Source organism: Carassius gibelio, chromosome A15 (assembly GCF_023724105.1).
Source record: "Carassius gibelio isolate Cgi1373 ecotype wild population from Czech Republic chromosome A15, carGib1.2-hapl.c, whole genome shotgun sequence".
NCBI lineage: Eukaryota > Metazoa > Chordata > Actinopteri > Cypriniformes > Cyprinidae > Carassius > Carassius gibelio.
Window position 1 is genome coordinate 23,852,235 of NC_068385.1, and position 19,702 is coordinate 23,871,936.

The 19,702-nt window shown below is 36.8% G+C and overlaps 1 protein-coding gene across 1 annotated transcript in view; it reads right to left on the minus strand.

Moving 5' to 3' along the window:
- Nucleotides 1-5,251: 5,251 nt before the first annotated feature.
- LOC128028775 (prostacyclin receptor) overlaps nucleotides 5,252-19,702 on the minus strand; it is a 30,628-nt gene continuing 16,177 nt past the window's right edge. The window contains exon 3 of the mRNA XM_052616102.1: nucleotides 5,252-6,924. Within this exon, the coding sequence (XP_052472062.1) occupies nucleotides 6,646-6,924 (279 nt within the window). The 3' untranslated portion in view covers nucleotides 5,252-6,645. The remainder of the gene's footprint in view (nucleotides 6,925-19,702) is intronic.

Below are 19,702 nucleotides of genomic sequence, written 5' to 3' on the forward strand. Positions count from 1 at the left end.
AGCACTTTAAATACAGTTGCTCCTTTATGCTTAAGGAAGGTTAAGGAAACCAGTTTGACACCATGGTATAATGAGCATAATCGCACCCTAAAGAGAGCAGCCCGAAAAATGGAGTGCAGCTGGAGGAAAACAAATCTAGAGGTAATTTGTATTGCTTGGTGTGAAAGTAACCTATCCTACAGAAAATCATTAAAAACTGCTAGATTCGATTGCTTTTCTTCTCTTTTAGAAGAAAACAAACATAACCCCAGGTATTTATTCAATACAGTGGCTAAATTAACGAAAAATAAAGACTCAACAAGTGTTGACATTTCCAACACCACAGCAGTAATGACTTTATGAACTACTTTACTGCTAAAATCAACACTATTAGAGATAAAATTGCAACCATTCAGCCGTCAGCTACAGTATCACATCAGACAGTGCACTATAGACCCCCTGAGGAACAGTTCCACTCATTCTCTACTATAGGAGAGGAAGAATTGTATAAACTTGTTAAATCATCTAAACCAACAACATGTATGTTAGACCCTATACCATCTAAGCTCCTAAAAGAGGTGCTTCCAGAAGTCATAGATCCTCTTCTGACTATTAATAATTCCTTATTGTCATTAGGATATGTCCCCAAAACCTTCAAACCGGCTGTTATTAAGCCTCTCATCAAAAGAACCCAGCTTGACCCCAAAGAACTAGTTAATTATAGACCAATCTCGAATCTCCCTTTTCTGTCCAAGATACTAGAAAAGGTGGTATCCTCTAAATTATCTTCCTTCTTAGAGAAAAATGGTATATGTGAGGATGTCCAGTCAGGATTTAGACCATATCATAGTACTGAGACTGCTCTCCTTAGAGTTACAAATGATCTGCTCTTATCATCTGATAGTGGGTGTATCTCTCTATTAGTTTTATTGGATCTTAGTGCTGCGTTTGACACAATTGACCACAACATTCTTTTCCATAGACTTGAACACTTTGTTTGCATTAATGGAAGTGCATTAGCATGGTTTAAATCCTATTTATATGATCGCCATCAGTTCGTAGCAGTGAATGAAGATGTATCATATCGATCACAAATGAAGAATGGAGTACCTCAAGGCTCAGTACTAGGGCCGCTACTCTTCACGCTTTATATGTTACCCTTGGGAGATATCATCAGGAAACATGGTGTTAGCTTTCACTGTTATGCTGATGATACTCAGCTCTATATTTCTTCGCGGCCTGGTGAAACACACCAATTTAAAAAACTAATGGAATGCATAGTTGATATATAAAACTGGATGACGAGTAATTTCTTACTGCTAAATTCTGAAAAAAAAAAAAAACAGAGGTGTTAATTATAGGACCTAAAAACTCTGTTTGTAATAACCTAGAATACATGGCTGCTCTGTCAATTATTCGTCATCAGTTAGGAACCTAGGTGTGCTATTTGATCGCAATCTTTCCTTAGAAAGCATTTGTAAAACTGCATTTTTCCATCTTAAAAATATATCTAAATTACGGCCTATGCTCTCAATGTCAAATGCAGAAATGCTAATCCATGCATTTATGACCTCAAGGTTAGATTATTGTAATGCTTTATTGGGAGGTTGTTCTACACGCTTAGTAAACAAACTACAGCTAGTCCAAAATGCAGCAGCAAGAGTTCTTACTAGATCCAGGGAGTATGACCATATTAGCCCGGTCCTGTCAACACCGCACTGGCTCCCTATCAAACATCGTATAGATTTTAAAATATTGCTTATTACTTATAAAGCCCTGAATGGTTTAGCACCTCAGTATTTGAATGAGCTCCTTTTACATTATAATCCTCTACGTCCGCTATGTTCTCAAAACAATCAAATAAACGAAATTTGATAATACCTAGAATATCAAAATTAACTGCGGGTGGCAGGTCCTTTTCCTATTTGGCGCCTAAACTCTGGAATAACCTACCTAACATTGTTCTGGAGCCAGACGCACTCTTGCAGTTTAAATCTAGATTAAAGACCTATCTCTTTAACCTCGTTTACACATAACATACTAATATGCTTTTAAGATCCAAATCCGTTAAATGATTTTTAGGCTGCATTAATTAGGTAAACCGGAATCGGAAACATTTCCCATAACACCCTATGTACTTGATTCAAAAAGATTATGGGAAATCACTTAATGTAACCCTACAAGAGTGATTGCTTACAGTTGGCCACTGATTTTAAATGACTTCTGACATATTATGTCATGTCTGACACGAACAGCGCTACGGACGCTCTTTGCTCCACTTTAACATCTTGCTTGGACAACTTTTCCCACTGTAGTCTAGACCAGCACGCACCGCCACATCTGCCCCCTGGCTGTCCTAGGTTCTCCGTAAACATAGCTTTAAACTTAGGGCTGCAGAGAGGAAATGGCAGAAATCAAGAAACTCTACCGACCTTGCTCCACCTTATGTACTGTAGTTGAGATGCTGGCTTCCCGTCAGCCAAACAGGGCTCTCAGGTTAACAAATCAACTTTTGCTGGAAGACCCAAGGCCACGTTTCATATACTGGGGGACCAGGCTTTTTTACTGTACCTGGGCCCAGACTCAGGAATAAGCTTCCCCTAAAATGTATGCCATTATTGATTTAGGTTTTTTAAAAGCTTGGCTTAAAACTTATTTATTTAAACCGACTTTTAACATCTAGCAAGGTTGTAATTTTTTTTGTGTATTTTATGTAGTTTTTGGCTTATATTTTTGTTGTTGTTGCTCTGAAAGTACTTTGGTTTACCTTGAGTGTTGTAATGGGCTGCATAAATAATTGTTGATTGTTGACCGATTGATTGACACAGAAAAGACCACAGCTGTTACAATAGGAGCAACTTCATTTACATTAAAGGCAGTGTTGGGTGTAACACTAAGTAACTGTTAATTAAATTACTTATCCACTGAAAAAAGTAAAGTATTGGATTACTGTTAATTTTTTGTTAATTTAATTACAGGTACTTCTATTTGCTTTACAGTTCTAAAATCATTACTGAATTTGAAATGTCAATTGAATCTATAAATGGTATACTTTAATTTGTGTACACCATGAACTCCTTTCTGAAATGCATTACAAAAACAAAATTAGACTTGGCGAATACATCACACACAGACATGAGAAACATATCTTGTAACGATGTACAAACTTCAAAATCATCAGGAAGAAGGAGGCGGGAACGACAAAATAATGACAAAATAAAGACAAAACAGCGTGTCAGCCCCTCACGGACGACTGACGCGCACGAATAAAAACCAAACACAACTAAAATCCAGGCCTGCCCCACTCGTCACATATCTATAGAAAACTTGAAGTGTCTTCTTTTAAATGAACCAATTCAAATTGAAAATGAATATTCTCTGATTATGTAATCGGTATGAAACTAAAGTGAGTTAGTCTTTCCCATCTCAGAACTAATTATCTGCTGCCATAGCTGCGTACAAATGCCCACCTTTCTTTTTTGGAAGAAAACTTGAGGAATAAGCCAGAATTTACCTCAGATGAACAGTGCGATCTGACATGGCTTTATTATAAGCCATGGAGATGATTTCTGTACTTACTGTACATTGTACACATTTTACTAGTTGGGCTTTTCCTATCTTGCTAAATAATGTGTGAAAGAGAGTAAAATATGCTGAAATATGATATATATTCATATAAACCGTATATAGGCAACTTATACATATAGGCTAAATGTACAAAAGGAAGACAATTATGAGATATAATACAAATATAAAGTAATGTGAATATTTACACTGCATCATCATGAATGTAAAAGTCTGTTTAAATCAGTGGTTTCATCTACTATCAGATGTCGATGTTTATAGTGTGCTAGGCAATAATAATTTACTTTATAAAATATCAATAAAATGTTCATGAACTGTGTTGTAACACTCTGCATAAGAGCCTACGTTATTTTCTTTGAGTTTGCAAAAACTGTATACAGTGTGGTAATACAGATAAAGCATATGTACATGGATGACAGTACAAAATGGATTTTTATTGTATTTATTTTTATTTTTTTAGGTAATGGTAATGCTAATGTTGCTGCTAATGTTTTAGACATGTACTGTACCATAGGCCTATGTCAGTGTGTATGAAAAATGATACTAATTGCTTTTAATGCTTACAGCTTGAGACATGTACCCATGGTTTTATTTCTATGCATGAAGGTTTATAGGGATAGTATGAAGTACTTAATGATTTAAATAATTAAGTAACTTATTAAGTAATTACGTTACATTTCATACAAAGTAATTGATGTAATAAAAGTAACTTGCCAAATAACATGCCCAACACTGATTAAGGGTCATAAACTGTAACTGATCACTGAAAACTGTGCACCGATCTATGATATTTTTATGAAACAGTATATTAATTATCCAAATTGCATGCCTGAAGAAATAGACAAAGATGCATGTTTGTTTGGACAGGGTCTTTTGCGCTTTACTAAGTGTCCATTGTTTCTCGCTTGAGTCAACACTGCATGAACAAATCCAATGTACACAAAGCACTGTACAACACTGTACAAAGAAACATAAAAACACATGATATTATATCACGATAAGGCATCAGATTCACATCATGCATGCAGACACTGCACACTTTTACCAAACATGGAGAGGAAGTGAATTTACACTGCCACTCTACAGACTTTGTCAAACATGCACTGTCTACATCAATATGGTTTGACCTCACACTGCCAGTTAGTTTGTTTAGTTAAATGTCCTGATCCTCCTGAACAGACTGTTAATAGGTCATTCTAAGAAAAACAGTCATTTGTGTAATGAATGTGATCCCATTAAAGGATACTGAATTTATTAATATTATTCATTAGATTTAACTATTAAGATTAAACTTTTAAAATAAAATGTTTTACTTGAATCTTGATGTTCCCAGTCAAACAATCAGCTGGTAAAGGTTTTTTTTTATTATTTATTTTTTTTTTTTTGCCTCTTTACAGTTAGCCTTAGGGCTAGTAATGATAAATAAATAATAACAATTTATCAAAATAATAACTAGCGATTTGGGCCTAAAGTGGGAAAATGTGATTTCTTTAAGTTCCACAGTAACATTTGCAAATTGAATAATATTCTTGCGCTGGTTTCTGAGAATAATTTTATAAAACATATAATGAAACTGTCTGTTTTTGTTATCAATGTTTTATAAGAGACCAGTGTAATATAGTGGCAGTTTTAACGGCAAATAGCTTCAAACAGAGTATATAAATGTTTACAAAAATCATACACCATATGTGGTAAAAGCAAATGTATTTTAAAGACAGCTATCCATGTTTTTTAATGAAACATGTTAGGTGATATTAGTAGCTTCGAGAGCAGGTATGAAATTGCATTAGTATAGTTTAAACTATATACATTAGCTGAATTGGAAACATACTGTATGGTCAAATATATTAACATTATACACAAGCCTCTCCTCTGACACCATGAACAGACATGAAATGCTAAAGCATCAAGATATAAAACATAAAAGCCATCTCTTCCACATACATTTTTTTCTTCTCATGCCAATTGCTCTGTTTCTATTTTGGTGGCTGGCTAGCCCCGCCTACAGTGCAATATTATTGGTCCAAACTCCTGTACTGCACAGCTATTAGCTGTAACAGTCATTTATTTGTATTATTTACATTATATTATCACAGTTAAATTGAATTCGCTTTTCTTAAGTACCACTATAAAAAAAAAACTGTAGAAATGTAGTTTTTACATTTTCAACAAAAGGCGTTCTTCTAAAAACACATCTTAACAACACCCAATAAGCTATTTTTGTATTATAACTAGCATGAGTTAATACCAAATAGTATTTTAACATCTCAAAAAATGTTACCTGGTATGGTTATGTTATGTTACCCTTGATTAATTTCTTCTAAGTACGGTTCTGAATTGTTTTAAACTGTACATGTGGGCTAATGTGCTCATTCGCTGAAAAATAAATTAACAAATATAAATACGCTGTTTAACTTCTGTGGAAATATTTCTTCATGAGTTAATGTGATTGCTTTCACTGTATGATTCTTTAACTGTTTCCCTCAGATTCTGAAGACACACCAAGCTGTATGAATATTTAATGAGACAAACAATATGATTGGTTGTTTGCTACTAAACAACTTGCTTTAACCGTTCAACACATATTTTGTCAAATCGTATACTTTTGCCACTGCAGTTTGGGTTTGCATAAAAGTGTGTCAATTTTAGAAGGATTTTAACCTTTAAAGCTGAAAAGTGATACATGCAAAGTGTTTTCAACCCGTATTTTGGTTGCATGTCATTATTGATTTTTGCTACTGTATCCAATGTCTCTGCTATAAATTTGGACTTCCCCATTCATTAGTCTGTTACTAAGCAATTTGGTCAACTTCATCTTCCCAAAGTTCATGATGTTCTATCCTTGGTGATTATTGGTAAACTGGTATGTATCAGTTCTCCAAATTGACACTGGTTTCATTCTTTTCCTTCACATCTTTGCAGAACCAAATTCTGTGGTTTACTTGCACATTGCCAATGGAGAGGAAACAGGTCCTTTGACATCCATGCTTTTATATTTGGTTCTTAGTGGGATTCTAAATCTCATCGTCTTGTTATATCTCACTGCACACCATTGTAAGTTCATAGTCGCTCATCAAGACCTCACTGGGGGAGGCTGCAGTAGATCTTAGTCTGGATGCTTGAGCTGTGTTTGGCATTTCCAGACTCCATGGGGAAGGACAGGGAGTTTTTTGCTGTGGTCTTCATTGTTTCTCTGGGGAAACAGCAGCGGAAGAGTGCACGGATGTGGTGAAAGACCGCCTTACGGAAGATGATGAAGATCCAGGGGTCCAAGATGGGGTTAAATGCAGAGAAGCGGAAAGCCATTAGGTTCTTCTGATCATTCCCAACCGGACTAATAGCGTTCACAAAGCCACAGATCTGAGGAGGAGACAGGGAACAATTAGAACAGTGGGAGATAAATAAGACCATTGCCACCTATCACATATTATACAGAATTGGAATACAATTGCGTTCAGTTTCGAGAAGCAGTTTGTCCCATATTTTATTGCTTTTCACCGAAACAGATGGCAACACTTTAGTATTCATTGGAAGTTGAAGTTTTGCAATTGTCAAAGATTAAAATGACAGATCAGAATGGAAAATAAATTGTAAAAGTTGGACTTGTGAAATCAGATTTTCGCAAGTCTGTGAAGTCAAGTCTCAAGTTCTAATGATGCATCAATTCTGTTTCCAGTCACAGTTATTTAGTATTATAATTTGCCTAAGTAGAAACCATACTGATGTGTGTGTAATGTTTTTTGACACATGACAAAATTATGGTTTGTACTTTTTGGAATTGTCAAAAGTACACCATTTCAATAAAAAAACATATTTTCACTGAAACCACAAGAAACAGCACAACATCCCTGCAGAAACTTTCTCTCTGAATGACTGTTATTATCAGTTCCACATTTCCTGCAATAAATATCGAACAGATTAGCTTTATGATTAAGGCTGTGTTCTGGAAAAACATGACATGTCTGCTGGCACAGGTTGCAAGTTTTTGGACTAAATCTCACAATCCAACACTATTGCTGTAGATGAAAGGAAACACAGCAGATGTGGAGCGCCCCATTTCACTGTTCTCAAGAGAACCAATTCCCACAATTCACCAGCTCTGATTTTAATTGTTGCGTAGGATGTATAAAGAAAGATAATATGTCAAATGACAGTTGGAAAACATTTGGCACAATGCTGTTTACATCCAAATGCACGAAAGTGATTAATTTCCTTAAATTTGACGTGCTGTTCAAGAGAAATAAAAATCAAGGCATGTTTCAAATTGCAGACATATCATTTCTTAATCAAATTTACATAAGATTTCACTTCCAACCAAAATTAAACACACCTTTACTTCATGCATAATATCCAATGACACTGGAAATGGAAAAGAGAGTCACTGTTAATTCAGATTACGCTAACCTTTAGTACTATTATTAGTACTAAAGTATCACTAAAATATTAGATTTTTCCTATAACCTTTCTGTATCATTTCTATATAGTGTTAACTATTTTATAGTCTAGTATTGTCTCATTATTCACTTTCTGCATAACATTTTTTTATTTATGTATTTATGTATGTATGTATGTTTATGTATTTATGTATTTAAAATAATTGGCAAATATGCCATAGTTTTTTATAGGCTAACAACGATGATTAGCTCATACATCAATTCACTGTTAGTCATGACTCTTATGTTCAATGAAGTATGGATGCAAGGGTCAACCATCAATGCCAGAAAAAGTATGTTTTGATGCTCTAGATGGTCATTAGCCTTCAGAACCCTTTGTTGCTCTTTACTTGCCAAGATATTGACAGCAAATGATAAAGTCTTAGCAATATGTGGCTTTGTTGCTGATGAAATATCAAGATTAGAGATAAAATTGCAGCTAATATTAACGGTCTAGATGCTGCCTTCCTCTTAGTGAGACAACATCTTACTTCAAAGCCTTTTAAGATAACACCTGTGATTTCTCATTCCACACTTAACCCTGTGTTATGCACGTGAAGACAGCAGAGAAGCACTCTCGCTCAACACAGTGGAGTGCATCTTTTGTTAACTTTGTGGTTTATTACTTTGAGTCGTATGGGACGCGGTATCACACAGCCCTCTCACAATATATTGCTTTACACATCTATCCCTTTTGCGGCACTGTTAATACTCACACTCACACTCACTGATCTATATTTAACTGAGCGCTCTTGTCCACTTTTTCCAACTGAGCCAGAGACTGCTAAACAGAATTATCACACTAGTCAAACGAACCAGGCTTTGGGGGTCAAACGTGCCCCGGCATGGTTAAGATTGCCTAGTGTGAGCAAACCCTAATTATTCTCCCGCATTCCACACACACGAGTCTCTACCCACCCATCAAGTGCTGTCCGGCGCCGCACTCAGCTGTGTTGGGTCCAGCGATCATCCATGTCTCTTCACTGAAGATTCCAGTTATAATGTTATGATAATGTTATGATGTTATTAACTTGTTTTTCTATAACAAACTATAACATATTTTCTATAAAAATGTTAATGTCCTGGCAGTGGCAAATAGCTTGTTTTATATTTGATTATTACATTAATGTCATAAGCTTTACAAGAAATATTTTAACCGCTACTATGTAAAAAGAATACTGCTGTAAAAAAGCATCTTATTTGTTTAAAGTGTTTGCAAACCAAATGTTATTACACTTTTGTTCATATAGCAGTATTTTTTAATGACATTAAAATACACTACTTAAGAATTATTATTAATTTTGTGCATAACAATGCGATTAATTGCAGACAATAATGTGATTAATCGTGATTAAAAATAATATATTTAAAAAATAAATAATAATACTCGTTGCCCAGCACTAATATATACACAAACACATACAGTGTGGGGGGCACTGTGGGAGTCCCTCTACGCTCCCTCCCTGGAACCACAATGAAACTAGTATGCATGCGACTTTGTGCCATAGCATGCAAACAAAGGTGGCAGGGAGGGGGTTTGGGAGGCGGGAGAAGCGGTGGTGAAGGGCTGGAAGAGATGCAGGCAGATGACGAAGGCGGCAAGGATGGAGGGAGAAGCCAGGTAGAGCTGGTGAACTGATGGGTCATGGTGGAGAGGAGGGAGCTTGGAGCTACGGTGGAGCCGCTGGGTCGATGGGTCAAGGTGGAGTCTGGGACTCAGAGGCTGGAGGCGGAGACAAGGGATCCTCAAACCATGACACCGATGGAAACTGCCCGAGGAGGTGGTGAGGACTGATGAAGAAGTGATGCAAGAGGGAGACTAGGTAAGGGTTTTGAGCAGTCCGGGGGTTCAGAGATGGAACACACATGGAGTGCCAGATGAAAGGAAACAACCTCCATGGCCTAGACTGGGCAGACAGACAGCTCAGGGCAGACACACAGTTCAAAAATGGCCTCCTTTGCCCTAACAGGACAGAAAGACTGGGTAACTCTGAATAAAAGTCCTGCCTCAGTTAACCCTCAGTATTGATACCCATGCCCTCACTCTCCACTTTTACATCCACCGATGCATGCGTTTTTGCCGGCTTTCACATCTGGTCAGACGATCGGTAAGGCTCTGGCTCCAGGGTTATCCTCAGCTCTGTCGCTCTTTCTTGCAATGACCGGTTGGTCATGGCGGGCTTTGGCTCTGTGTTTTCATTGGGCTCTGGCTGTTGCTCTGTGCAGCAGGGTGAGGGTTGGCTGTGCTTTGGGTCCGGAGTTGGGCTGGTTGCAACATCGTCAGGAGGGCAGACAGTGAACTGGTTCCATTGTTCACCAGCACCCACTCCATAAATACGGTGGAATTCCCTCGAGGACTTTCCCAGGACAATTGCATTCCGCATGCGTCGTCCGAATAGCTGGTGTTGCTGGAGATTCCTTGGAATAGTCTTGTGTGGTCCTCGAGGATAAGCTCCCCTGCTCCAGCAGAAGGAGGAGGAATTCAGGGCATTCCATATGAAAAAATAACCAAAAGAAACACTTTCAAAAACAAAAAAGAAATGCCAGCATTTCCCGCTCAATTTAGTTCATAATTTTTAGCGCTGTTGAATGGATTTTTAAACAGCTCTGAGTGGCCATTGTGTTCACACACTCAACAGATATGTCTGTTATTGGCTACAATAATCATCGCTTCAAGCTCTACACATAGCGCTTACACAGATACACAGGGAAAACATTCTCTATCAGCAGATCTCTTGATAGATGCGGCTTTCAAATGCTCTTGTGTGAACAAAATGGCAATCCTATTGTTTCCTTATAACAAGAAGTGCCTCTTCACCTCACTACCAACCTCACTATCAACATGAGGAAAAGTGTCAGTGAAAAAATGGGAAAATACTGTAACCTTATTTTAAAAAGTAACTCAGATATTTTGTTGTAAGTTTAAAAGTAATTGCATTACTTTACTAGTTACTTAAAAAAAAGTAATCTGATTATGTTACTTACAGCATTGTCAACCATAACATGAAAATAATCAGTATTATTTTAATATCGGTGCATCCCTACTTTCATAATGACATTGTGTTTATCATTTCAAGTGCGAAAAGCCCTGTACTCTTAACATATATCATATCTGAATACAGATATAAGAGACAAACAGATCTCGGAAGACCTCCATAGTTTCTCCACTGGCAATAACTTCTACTTTTCTTTGTGCTTAGAAGAAATCTTCATCAAAGTCTGCAGCTGCAGCACTGTGATGATGTCATCGTTTATATTCCACCATTACAGAAGCATTGAGACTCAACACTGACGCCTGATACGCTGAAGTACAAAGTGTCCTGGATGCTGGGGGAGCCAAAAATCATAGATAGATCAGCACATTGGTTGCTCTTTGTGCCATTTCATCCAGTGATTATGGTATAAATGTATTTGTAAGCCATGAGTGATGTTAATGACCCTGTCACCGTCACAGTTCAAGGTAACTTTTTGGGCACATAAATGGTCACCCAATATCACCAGCTCTGGATGTCATCACTCGTCAGCATTATTCGTTGTCAAAACACCTCAGCAAACACATCCCACAACATTCCCCTACATGTTGCTAAGACCTCATATGGTCCTCTGTGATACTCACCCTGGTAGGAAATGTATTTGGAGAAAAGTGTGGCCAGGAGCATGCAAATTATATGTAGTGGTTCAACTTCAATTGAACTGCATCCAAATCAAACAACTAAACTGACTTACTACCGTTCAAATGTTTGGGGTTAGTTAGAATATAGTTATAATGTTTATATAATGTAATATATATAATGTTTTTGGAAGAAGTCCTATGCTTGCCAAGGCTGCATTTATTTGTAATATATTTAGGAATATTGTGAAATTTTATTTGCCTTCATCCAGCTCAGCTCTTTTCCAAAAGTGTCTGTGCTATGCACCCCCTCAGCCCCTTTTAGTGTCACATGATCCTTGAGAATTCATTCTAATATGCTGATTTGATGTTCAAGAAGATTTCTGATAATTATCAGTGATAATAATCAGTCCTTACATTGGTTACGCAAGTGTAATATAAACAGCGATATGGATGATGATCAGATATTTCTGTTTTGGGAAAGTGGCAAAGTCATGCACATACACTCTTACAGCACATCTACTGTAAGCACGGTTGTCTATTCCATGCCGAGAATGGTTTATAATCGTGCCTCGCCGTACCAGGCTCATGTGGAAAACCTTAGAACTGTTTGGCTCGATAGTGAAAAAGCGGCTATATTCAAACGTGAATGAAGACCATTTTGCTGAGGATGCCAGGTGTTAAAAAAAAAATAATGAATATTTGAATAATCGAAAAATGGTATTACATTCGGGTAAACGCAGTCAGATATGGAAACAGCTGAGAAAGAAATGGAATGTGATATTTATAATTATTATATTGGATCCATGCATCAGGTCTTAAAGGGATAGCGGCATATAAATACTGCTGGAGTCATTAATGATCATTAAACAACAAAACACCTAATGTTTTACCTAAAAATCTATGTTTAATTTAAACAGTATATAATATCCAGTGTTATTTTCCCCAATTGTTAAATTTTTGTATTTGAATACTACCAACCTTATTTATATTTGTAAAATATAGTGTTGTATTTATCTATGCTTGTAATTTATGTATTCTTGTCTCTTTAATCCTGTTTAAACTGTTTTAGTTAATCTAGTAGTATTTGCTGTGGTATCAAAGAAGTACTTAACTTTACGAAATAAATGGAAAGCAAGTTAAATGTAAATATTTGTCTTTTCTTGCTGTTCAGAAAAAATTATCCGAACCATGGGTCAATAACTGTAATGTGATCCGAAACTGTGAGATTTGTGATCTGTCGAACAAGAATAATATACACAAAATATTTTTGCCGATATATCGATATTGGCCCTTTTTTTCCCTACACCCCCCCCCCCCCCCCACATACACACAAAAAAATACATATTGATCAGGCTCTAATCCTGTCATTATTAACATCTGCGGTTTCCTCAAGGCATTTGGACTCTTAATGGCTCTGTATCTAGTAAACATCCACTTCCCCGTGCGCATGAAATACACCACTGAGGCGCTGCAAAAACTTGCAAAGAACAGCTGCTCCCAGCAATGTTCATGATGTGTTCACGGGTTCAACAGCAAGCTGTTTCATAAGAAGTAGTTTTTTTTGTTTGTTTGTTTATTTTTGCTTGTTTTTTAAGAGTTTTAGGTTCTTTTGAGCCTTTCACTACTTTATATAATGCATCTTTAAAGTTTGTCATGTTATGACTTGGATTCGGCATGTTCTCGTGAAAACAAATGTTGTTTCACATCCTATTTTCTTATGCAGTAATGTACACATTTTCCTTCTAATTGACAAGTGCTTTTGTTTTGTTTTTTTGTTTCTTGTTTTATGACCTCTAAATTGCATTATGCTGGGGGAAAGTTTGGAAACTTTCAAGATACTTCTGATGATTACACTTCTGTCTGGTCATATTGCGCTATGACATTTAGAATCAGACCTTTGTGCTTCCATGTGCATTCTGTTCATATTTCATGATACAGAAGTACAGTACACTCATTTTTTTTTTACCTAAATATGATTTCTTGTGCCTTATGTATATATACTGTAAATTATACAATATCTTGGTTTCTCAATTTGACCAACAGCTTTAACTTTAATCTATGGTTGGGGAAATGCATGGAATTTTGATATGACGAATTGAAATGCAACTGTTTATGTTTCTCAATCCCATGCAAAGTTATATATTATACATCACACTTTCAAGTATCGGTTCAGATCTTTAGACGTGTGTGTGTGTGTGTGTGTGTGTTTGTATTTGAATGTCAGTTGATGTGTTGACAGCAAATTGCTTGTTCAATTTAAATGTGAATGAAAGTCGTGTCTTGACAAGTGTTTTGACAACTTTATTTAAAAATGTAAGGCAGTGGGGTAACATTTGCTTACATTTATTGATCCAAGTAAAACATTTTTTTTTCAGTATGCATGAAGTAGTGTGTGCTAAAGAACAAATATATATATTGACAAGTGATCACTTAAACAACAATTTTCTGAGTAAGTGTTGACTGCCTGGATGTGCACAAGCCCCATGCGGCACAATTTACTCACACCTTTCACAGATAACATCTAACCAACAGTATGCATCTCACAGTTCCTTAAATAGAAGAAGGTCTGTAACACATTAAGCTTTTCTGTCCTTGACAATTAGATTGCGTTTCACTATATAAAAAAATAAATAAATCTTAAATTTACTGTAGAGTCAAGTGAGAATTCAGGTACTACTGACACAAGTGAAGATGGAAGAATAGCCATGTGCGAACCTTAACAGCCATCAGCAAAACAGGAACATGGCAAAGTTTCATATCCTCCCAGGCCTGTTCAACCACATAAAACTAGAAAAACATTGAAGAAGGGATGACAATTCATTTCACAACCTCCCTGTCTGACTCTTTGCGTAATTTTGCCCTCTTCTCATTTGTTCCTTCACTTTTTTTGTCAGTCCACATGTTTCCTGGCACAATTACAAAAGCGGAATTCATTTCAGTTTCTGTGTCAGGATGAGTGTGTTTCACTGCAAGCAATCTGGAGTGCTCAGAATAAACCTGTAACTCAAAGCAAGGGATCACACTTTACATTTTAGCTGTGGGACAATAAAGACGTGGGAAGAAATCACATACACCGAATAAGTCACCCAGGAAGTGATGATTATCATAAAGAGACAGATGTAACTAGGAAGCAGCCAGGAAGCAGCAACCATATGACAAACCCTTCATAACACCCCAGAAACCTCTCAGAACATTCTAGCAACCACACAGCAACGTTCTGCAGTTTATACCACTCAAAATGCCTTGCATAGAAACACTTGGCGACCACACAGCTCAGTTAGATTGTTTGTGTTAAACATTTGTGTTGAACTTACCATTTCAGGGCTGTAAACAGGGTTCTTTTTTTATATTTAAAACGCTCAACAGATGAACAGATATTTATGCTTTCTTATCACATTTCTGAGTGAAGTCATTAATGTTAATGTGAGGTCATTAATGAACCGGTAATGTTTTTCATTTAAATGCAGATGAACTTCGAATGCATCAGGATATTGAATTTCAAAGGTCAGCTCTAAACCTTTTACACATGGGACTTTACACAATAAGTGTCAGGCGAGACATTAGAGGATGGAAATATTGAATGCACAAACCAGCACCTCTGAATCATTGGTGTAAGCCGTCATTTGCTTTAATGTGATTTGTGAAATATTTGAAAACGAGGTTCGAAATGATGAAGAAAACGTCTGTGATGAGTAAAAGATAATGAGCGACACCTGCGCAACTCCCAAGGAGGAGCTCCGGAAGGATAAAAAGAGGAGTGACAACAGTGAAGGATGAGAGAGGACAAGGCCTGGACTATTTATGTTGTTGTTTTATTATGTTTTATGCAGCAGGCGTCCATGATGGGCTGCTGCTTTTACTTTTGTTGTTGTGTTTTTCTTTATTTGGTCACTAAAGTGTAGTGTCTAAATGTTTCCCGATCTACGAACTTTGTTACCGTGTCATTACAGATGATCTTCAAAAAACACCACACTTTGTAACTGAAAGTTCAAATCGAGGCAATAAACAAATCTCAACCATGAATGCCGTTTTGGATCTACAGTACGCACATGAACCTGAACACACTTCTCAATGTGGTTTCTTTGTTCTTGAGTCATGAGAAGACATTAAATGCAGTCCTTTTAATACAATATAATAGGGGTGCATGATATTTATCGGCCGATGATTTATGTGCATCTCACCAATAAAGCCGGTTATCTTATCAGTGGTAAATTGCATCAGGTGCTTGATTTCACATAGAGCAGCTGTTACTACACAGAGCCGTTGTTAACTGACAAGCTGCGCAATCCAAGCTGATAATGAACGTGGATTTGTGCCGCTTGTCCGTTAACAACGGCTCTGTATAGTAACTGCTAAATCATTGTGGTACAGTATCTTACAAATGTCTGCAAGAATAGAAGCTGATTTTGTGACGCTACAGATAAAAGTTCAGGCAGGAAATGACTAAAGCAGTTTAACCCACATTATCGTTTCAGTAAAGGAAAGCAAGAGAGCAGAAGAGGTTAAATTCGACTAAATTCCAGCCACAGTGCAGCAGATAAACAATCTTAACCTACACTCACGTGAGAGAAGTTTCTTCTCACACAAGCTCAAGCATATGCAGGAGAAACCTGACCCTGTTTGATAGCATCAGACAAAACTGACAAGTTCATATCAAGACAAGATGACCAGCCAACTGCAAAATGTAACAAACAAGAGAAAAAAAAAACATCATTGTGCTCAACATGTTCTAAACAGAAGCTTCAACATAATGAGATGTGATGGAACATCCAACATTTAGAATTTAAGACAAGAAAATGTTCCAAATCAAATCTCCTTATCTCACATTTGTCTGCTAGATTTTTAGAAGAGATCGCAATAATGTCTCAAACTGTTCTCAGATTTGCCAAGACGTCTGGAATTGTCAAATATCTCAACATGAACTCAAATGTTTTATACTTAGGAAAAACATGTTAAATTTGATGCTTAAAAGATATGTAACTGTGGGTAGTTTATACAGAGTATACTGTAGCACTCTGAAGTCATTCTCATAAGCCTGCATTTTCAGGCCCCCAAAATGCTGTTGACATGTAAGTGAACGGCCAAAATGCATAAAATGCTATCTGTTTTTAGTTGAAAACAGTAATGGGTAAACACCCCTTGACAACTCAGTTAAGACCTCTGAGCTACAAAAGAGCAATAAAGATATCATGTGAGTTGGCTGTTCTGGGGTGCGTTTCCCAAAACCATAGTTGCTAACTAAGTTAGCAACATTGTTGGTTGCAATGCAATTTCCCATTGCCAACCAACTAAGTTGCTAACGGGCTAGCAACTATGGTTTTGGGAAACGCACCCCTGGTTGACATGGAAGTGGAGTTAAATGACTGAAATTCAGGTGGCTTCAAAGAAAGTAAATTAAATCTCTTTGTATGTACTTAAAGATAATTTTATTAGTTTCCATCTGTTATAAGCTGAAATCACTCTGAACACATTGGAATGTGCATGCAGCCACAGCCAACTGGACTTTCTGGAAAAATCCAGTGTATTCTATTGTCTTATATATATATATATATATATATATATATATATATATATATATATATATATATATATATATATATATATATATATATATATATATATATATATATATATATAGGTTATAGATGAAAGTGCATTTTGGGAAATTCTAAATTCCCAAGTATCTTTTGCCAGTCACAGGAAAACAAAGGCAGGACTATATTTTAATATAATTTGAAGATGATCTTTTCTCTCTGATGTACAGTAAACACACGATTTTCAAACTTCCACAGAAAGCAAACCACAGGCCCCAAACGTCTAGGGATTCACTGAGGCACACTGAGCACTTCAAAACTATTCTGTTGACGTAGTTCAACACTGCTTTTTTTATCAGTCAATTTGTATAATCTACTAACCACATGCCAAAATGAATCACTATTAACTGTGTGTTTTATATACCCTCTACATCCCCCCAAAATAAAAAGGTTCTCGGAAAGAAAAACAACAAATTCATATTCATTTATCCACCCATCTGCATCACACACAAACCTTTAAACTTGACTTTTTTCAGTTTAGCACAGCGAAAACCTCAGATCAAATCAGGAACACAGTCATACAGAATGTATGTCTGTATGTATGTGATTTTGTTTTCCGAGAAATGAAAGATCAGAGAAACAGTTGCTGTTGACCTGAAACAAGCACTCAATTGCATCTGTTCTTGTGATTTGAAACACGTCAGAATTAAATTTACAGTCTAATACAAGTATGCTTTGCATGCTCAGTGTTGCCACAGCGGGTGCTATAGTGGAAGCAGACTTCTTCAAGAACAGTAGTTCTTGAATTTCATGGAAGCAAAAAAAAAAAATCTTGGGCCGTATCATACACTTGGCACAATGCGGTGCCAGGCGCGACACAAGTGTTTTTTTGCTAGTTTCAGCCTGACGCAGTTGTCATTTTCACGCTCTGCGCCACATTGTTTAAATAGCAAATGCTCTTGCACTTATGAAAAGTTGGTCTGAAAATGAGGTAGCAGAGCTGATCCTCCCTATATGCAAAATTCACGAGCAGAGTAGGGTCCCCGAAACACCAGGGCACTCCCTTGCTGTCAAATAAAATTTAATTTTAGTTTAGTTTTTTAAATTGGTCAGCGGTTATGAAAACATGAATGATGTCTTCATTTAATGTGGTCCACTGTCACCCTTTTTATGTAAAAATCTGTCCAGTTATGTTATGTGAATGTTGTACTGTCTTGCTCGAGACTTAACTAAACTAAAAAACTAGTTCAAAGCGAGCCACAGAAGATACACTGTTTCTCAAGCGCTTTCTGCGAGCGCGATTCAGAGCATCTCCAGAACGACAAGTCTTATGGTATTCAGTGGTTAGTACCAGGGTAGGGAGGGTTATTTTTAAAATGTATTCTGTTAGTTACAAATTACTTCATTAAAAAAAGTATTCAGTAATGTAATCCAAGTACCACAATACACAAGTAATATAATCTGATTACTTTTGGATTACTTCAAGTTACATATGTAAATTTGTAATGTCAAAAAAGAAGTGTCAAAAAAGCTTTTTGGGACTCCAATTTCCAAATTTCCAGGCTCATTTTCTTAGAAAAATTACAATTGCAGGCATGCACACTATGGAATTTTAAATCCCTAACAAACACTAAATATTAGCTAACATGATTCCCATGCTAGTAATACTCGAACCTACAAATGTTCAAGTTGGTTGAGTAGCCACAGCTGTACAATTGCTTATGCTGTACAACTATGTTACTGTATTTCCTTTATCCTCTTTAGCCCCTTTCACACTGCCATTCCGGCAAATACAGGGGTAAAGTGTTCCTGCAATTGTTCCCTGGTCGCTAGATTTGGCACTTTCACACTGCCAGTGATGACCCGGTATATGTGCGTGCTTTCACACACAACCCTTGAAGATCCCGTAACGACACGTGACATCAGCGCGTGACGTGTAATGTACGAGTCGACAACGCTTGGCACGTTATACTTTCACTGAAGCAAGCAAACGATCTCGGCGTCAGCGCGGAAAGTGAGGAACTAACTGATCTCTGTTTCATTACAGTTTGCACATATGTTTTCGTCACGAATGTTGATCTTCCTTCAAAACAGCCGGTAAAAGAGTCGCGCGATAACGCATGCCATCACTTCGATACGGAATTAGATCTGGCTTTTGTTCACACAGCGCTTGTTCCGGATCGATTACCGCAATGTTACTAGGTCCCCGACCCGGGTTCAATTTGGTAATCAATTCCGGGACGTGGTTGCTTTCACACAGAAGGCGACCAGGCAATGTTACGGGAATATTGCGGGTCCGACGTGCAGTGTGAAAGGGGCTTTTGAAAGCAAAATAATTGTGAAAATATTTTTGCTTTTTTGATTTTAGCTCAATTATTATTATTTTTTTATTCTTAAATATTTGTATTATTAGAAGGGGATTATACCAAAAAATATTTAAGTTAAGGACATGCCTAAAATAAATAAATTTGTCCCATCTTGTAAGACTTACGAAAGTATTTGGCATAAAAGGTTAAAACTTCAGTCTCATTAACCTTTGAAAATGAAGACTTAGATGT